At 31.9% G+C, this 4,953-nt stretch overlaps 1 protein-coding gene across 1 annotated transcript; it reads right to left on the bottom strand.

The window, feature by feature from the left end:
• Positions 1 to 415: 415 nt before the first annotated feature.
• Positions 416 to 4,316, bottom strand: LOC108338998 (protein ECERIFERUM 16). The gene is made up of 4 exons (XM_017576112.2): positions 3,742 to 4,316; positions 3,144 to 3,256; positions 2,349 to 2,453; positions 416 to 1,428 (listed from the first exon to the last, which is right to left on the bottom strand). Exons 1-4 carry the CDS (start codon positions 4,112 to 4,114, stop codon positions 769 to 771), a joined length of 1,251 nt encoding a protein of 416 aa, XP_017431601.1. The 5' UTR covers positions 4,115 to 4,316; the 3' UTR covers positions 416 to 768.
• Between the last annotated feature and the right edge of the window lie 637 nt (positions 4,317 to 4,953).

The raw sequence follows: 4,953 nt of genomic DNA, 5'->3' as shown, positions 1-4,953 counted from the left end.
ACAAAAGCTGTAATCTGTATTTGGCAAATTATTAACTTTATCAGTCGGAAAAGTCTAATTTATATTTCACAAATGGTTAACTAATCACTCTAGAAAGTGTGGTTTCTATTTCACAAATAGTCTACTAATCTCACTACAGAAAGCATTGGACAAATACAAGCCGCCACTTTTAGAGAAAACTAAGAAATCCTTAATAAAATAATGGAACTTTTACTATGCTAAGGAATTTCAATCATTTAACACAACTTTTGTTTTTTCTTAAAAATATTTAATAAGATATAATTGATGCCTTTCAAAGAAAGTCTTTAGGAAGTTACTAACACTACTTCTAGAATAAAACCGAGCAATGCCACAAGCTCTTTTTTTTTATCATATCTGATCTTCCAGTATCTGCATTCAGTTGATAGTTGTCAGATTAACAAACTTAAATGCGGGCCAAAAGTAAAATAAACCATGAGTTTGAATATCTTACAGTGAAGACATGTGAAGAGAACACTAGGTTCCGTAAAATTCTACGTCATTTTCGTTAGCATGACTATTTTACTTTTCGAAGAGAATGGCCACGAGAATGAAAAGATGAAGTTGAAGTATTTCTGTACACAATCGCCATTAAGTTCCAACTGTATTCCTTGTTTCAGACCTTGTTAGAGAAAAAAAGGTCATTTTGCATTCACCAGTCTCTGGTGGAGAGGACAGAGCACTCTTAGCACAACCATCAATGAACACATCATACTACATATTATATCAAGAATTCCAAGGCTCGTCAAATCAAAGTGTATCAAACCATGAATCAAAATCATCAGTTACTTTGGATTTGCTTCCAGAATGTGAAGAAGATTTCATGCTGTGGTTGACAGGCTTTTCTTCATGTGGCAGTAATAAAACATTTGGTTTAATCAAAGTGGATGTTTCCTCTAGCAAGTCATCAAGTGCTTCATCTAGATTAGCAGTAAAGGATGCAATTTTGGATGGAACTGGATCTTTCTTCAAAATCTGAGGAGGATACCCAGAAGAGACTCCCAATGAAACTGGATAATCTACGATCTTGGTATCAGTAAATGAATCTAGAAGCATATCTAGTTCTTTTTCAGCAGCAGCAGCTTCAAATGTGGAGTATTGTTTCCCTCTTATATGTTCAGTGGAATGTAAGCTGGCATCTGAACTTAGAACGAATGGTTTATGATTACCAGTGCTGCTAGCTTGCTGAAATTCAGTACTGACAGAGTTCACAGGAATGTTAAAGTCATTTGACGATGGAAATTTAGAAGCAGGATGGCTACTAGTGCTGGAACTAGATGGTGCAAACTGATCAGCAGCAGTATTGTCTAAACTTAATTCTTTAGAGATACTATTGGTTAGGTCATTGTCCACTATAGTTTCCAGTTCCTTATGTTCCACGTTGCTGTTCACTGCTAACTCTTCCGCACACTGCATTAATAAAATGCATTAATGCAGAAAATATAGATTTTGCAGACTATATACAAAAGTGAAGTTTGTCTCGCAACTTATTATTGATTATTGAATTTCTCAGGGAATACGGAAAATACAAGATGACTCTATAACTTTATATGCCAAAAATAACAAGATACCTATGCCAGTGCTGCTATACATGTCACAATTATTTGGATAAGTGAACAAAGAAATTGCTGAAATTAGGAATCTTCATTATATATTCTATAGAACTGCTGGGTCATGGCCACATACTAGTCCAATGTAACAATTGATACAAAGCACACATGGCTATGTTTCAACGTATAATATGCTTCATGCTCTATTGAAAGGGTGCTCAATATTAAGTTTTTGTTCGTCTTTCCATGATGCAAAGAAACAAGTGTTTTGTATCAAGAAAAATCCTTAAAAGTTTGTTCTGCATCATGGAATTTGTGCCACGTTAACTATTTCTACCATCAATATTTCCCATTTTAACTAACATTGTTTAGTGACCTACAGCTATAGCTGAACACATGAAAAAATACAGAGCAAGAGCTCTAGGTAAGGAGTCCCTACGAATTTTGAGTTGTAGGATATGTAAAAATATAAGGGACTCAAATTATCCAATTCCCTTGTGCGGGAAACAGTGTAGGCCATAAAGTGGACAAGGGGAAGCTTTTTCAGAGACTTGAATTTAATAACTTCAATTTAAAAAAAAAAAATTACGTCCGATGTAAATAGTAAAACAAATTAAAAATCACTATGCTGCACTATTGGCCCAGCCTCTGCCAAAGCCTTAGAAGGGAAAAAAAAGGAATATTAAATAAAACTAAATAAAATGAATGTATTGTTATTTACATTTACCAAAAGGCGACCAGCCACGTAATTTTTAAAAATGATTTAGAGAGTAAACATACCAACTCAGTGGATAATAGGTCAGACTCAATGAATAATCTCTTTGATAAGTCAATCTTGGCAAAATTGTCAGCTAGAGCAAGCAAATTCAGGGACAAAAATGATGCCTGCATGAAAATCAAATTCAGGGTAAGTAAGGCAGTACTATATAAAGTTGGAAGATAACATGCAGCAAAACAATCAAGATATTAAAATGTTGCAAATGCAAGTCATGATAAGAATGATGGAGAAAATCACATAGATCAATAACAATTATTTTACATAGCTAAATTACAATTCCAATAAACAATTTTTTGCAGGAAAAAAATTGTTTGAGAAAAAAAGAAAAAAACAACAAAAAAGTGTTTAATAGCCTAGGAAATATATGCCAAAAATTGGAAAAGGTTAGGGCCAATATATATAGCATACCATATTTTTATCCATCTTGAGAATGTTTACTTACTGATCAACAAAGCAATAGCAATTTCAAACAGTTACAGTTGGATGCCAGCAAAAACTTCTATAGCTTATGTCCTTCTCTTAGTATACAAGTATCATCAAGCACTTTAGATATTACTTATTACTACTAGTTACTACTAAGCAATTTATTAGGCTACAAGAAATAGAAGGTGGTGAATGAAGCTGGCCTAGTTGATTCTCAATGTTAATTTACTAAAAATGCTCAAGAATCTCGAACTAGCACGAGTTAAACACTAGATGATAACTATCTCTACTAGATTCACCAAGAATTACTAAACAAGTGCACTAGTCTTATAACCATATCATATCAACATTACTAGAGGGGGATAACAATTTACCTCCTGATTTCCACTTGTCTTATCCTCTACAACAAAATTATCATCCCCATTCCACGAGATTATGCCCTCTCCCCTGGATGCAAGCATAGAGCTCAATCCCACGCCAAACTCCCCTGCAACACAAAAAGCAGTATGAACGACAAGTCACCTAATTACAAATGCTCATATCATAAACTAGTGTTACTACTGAAATATGTACCAAGAACAATTAGGAAACATCGTATCTTCATTACAAGGTTAAAACTAAGGTTTATTGAAGTTATATTTTAATTTACGGTTTTAATAGATGCCTTTCTGGTGCTAAATTCAATTACTAAGATTAAACTCCAATATCAGTATGCTTACACAATTTTTGTGACGTGTCTTGAAATTGTGACCCCATGTAAACTATGCAAACCTCTCATACCAAGCCTTCTGGATTTTTTGCCCTTACTTTATTTCTATTTTTAATTATCATAAAATTAAAAATATTTTAAATTAAATTTCCTATTTTTACTCTCATACCGAAACCACGTTCTAAGACATAACACTTAACTTGGAACCTAAATTGTGTACAATTACAAAAAAGTGATGATCTTGCATCTTGCAAAACACATACCAGAAAGAAGATCATCGAAAGCAGGGAATCCTTCAGAACTTGTCTCCGCCTGGGACTGAGCCTCCGCAACAAGGTGGCGATAATCAGCACCTTTGCTTTTGGGCAAGACAACGTCGAGGGTTTTGCTAGCAATTTCGGGCCCAGAATCATCCTCGTCTTCCCCATAGCGGTCCCAATTTGAGGGAAGCACAGAATGCTGGTTTTTCTTCCTCTTCTCCTCGTTGGCTTGCTGCTTTCCTGGTGGGTTCTTCGCAGCGTCCTTCGGGTCCGAAGAAGACGATGATTGGGCTCTGGGCTTGTGGCTATGGTGAGACTTTTTGCTGTGGTGCTGCGTGTGACTTCTCTTTGATTTCGCCAAAGCCTTGACGTCCATTGGAAATGTTTCTGGGATTCTCAATTCAGCATGGCTTCTTGCGAAGGATGGAAGGATTAGCGGAAATGAAATCGGGTGATTGGACCAATTTCGGTTAGAAAATGATTATTTAGGGTTTAGAAAAGGGTTGAATCTAGTTGAAAACGACGTCGTTTTAAATCTTTAGCAGCATCCTCTTTCAGTGCGTGCTTAGGTTGTGCTTGAATGAGAAGAAGAGTGTTTTATCCTATTCTTTCACAGTAATTCAAAAATTTTATTTTTAACCTTTTAAATTTCTAATATTTTTAAAAATTTTACTTTTTAATTTTTCTTTTTTTTTTATTAAAAACATTTTAATAAACATTTTTTATTTTCTTTTCTTTTTTATTAGTGACCATTTACACTATCTTAATAATAATTCTAATTTAATTTAAAATTTAAATATTATTTAATATAATTTTATATTTTAATAATTATTAAAATATGATTTATATTATAAAATAATTATATTAAAAAAATAAAAATAAAATAATTAAAATAAAAATAAAATAATAATAATAATATAAAATTTGACTTAATATATTTAAATATATTAAATTATATTAAAAAATTAAAATAAATTAAACAATTATTAAATTGTAAATAAAAACAAAATTTTCAAAAACTTGTTATCGAAAATTAGTTTTATTTTTTATTTAAAATTTAATCAATATTTAATTTAACTAAAAATTATGGCATTATTTATTATATTTTTATATTTTAATAATATAATTATTAAAATGTGATTTATATTTTTATAGTAGTTTTATTAAAAAATAAAAATAATAATAACTAAAATAAGAATAAAAATAATGAAAATA

The sequence above is a fragment of the Vigna angularis genome, chromosome 5, assembly GCF_016808095.1.
Source record: "Vigna angularis cultivar LongXiaoDou No.4 chromosome 5, ASM1680809v1, whole genome shotgun sequence".
NCBI classification, from domain to species: domain Eukaryota; kingdom Viridiplantae; phylum Streptophyta; class Magnoliopsida; order Fabales; family Fabaceae; genus Vigna; species Vigna angularis.
This window is presented reverse-complemented; position numbering and strand designations above follow the sequence as displayed.

Bases quoted from the DNA above. Each gene is read 5' to 3' on its own strand.
- LOC108338998 (XM_017576112.2), bottom strand. From the start codon at position 4,114: ATGGACGTCAAGGCTTTGGCGAAATCAAAGAGAAGTCACACGCAGCAC. The intron at 3,257-3,741 runs GTATGTGTTTTG...TTTGTGTTGCAG, and splicing joins TTTCGATGATCTTCTTTCTG to GGGAGTTTGGCGTGGGATTG. The intron at 2,454-3,143 runs GTAAATTGTTAT...ATTTTCATGCAG, and splicing joins AGACAAGTGGAAATCAGGAG to GCATCATTTTTGTCCCTGAA.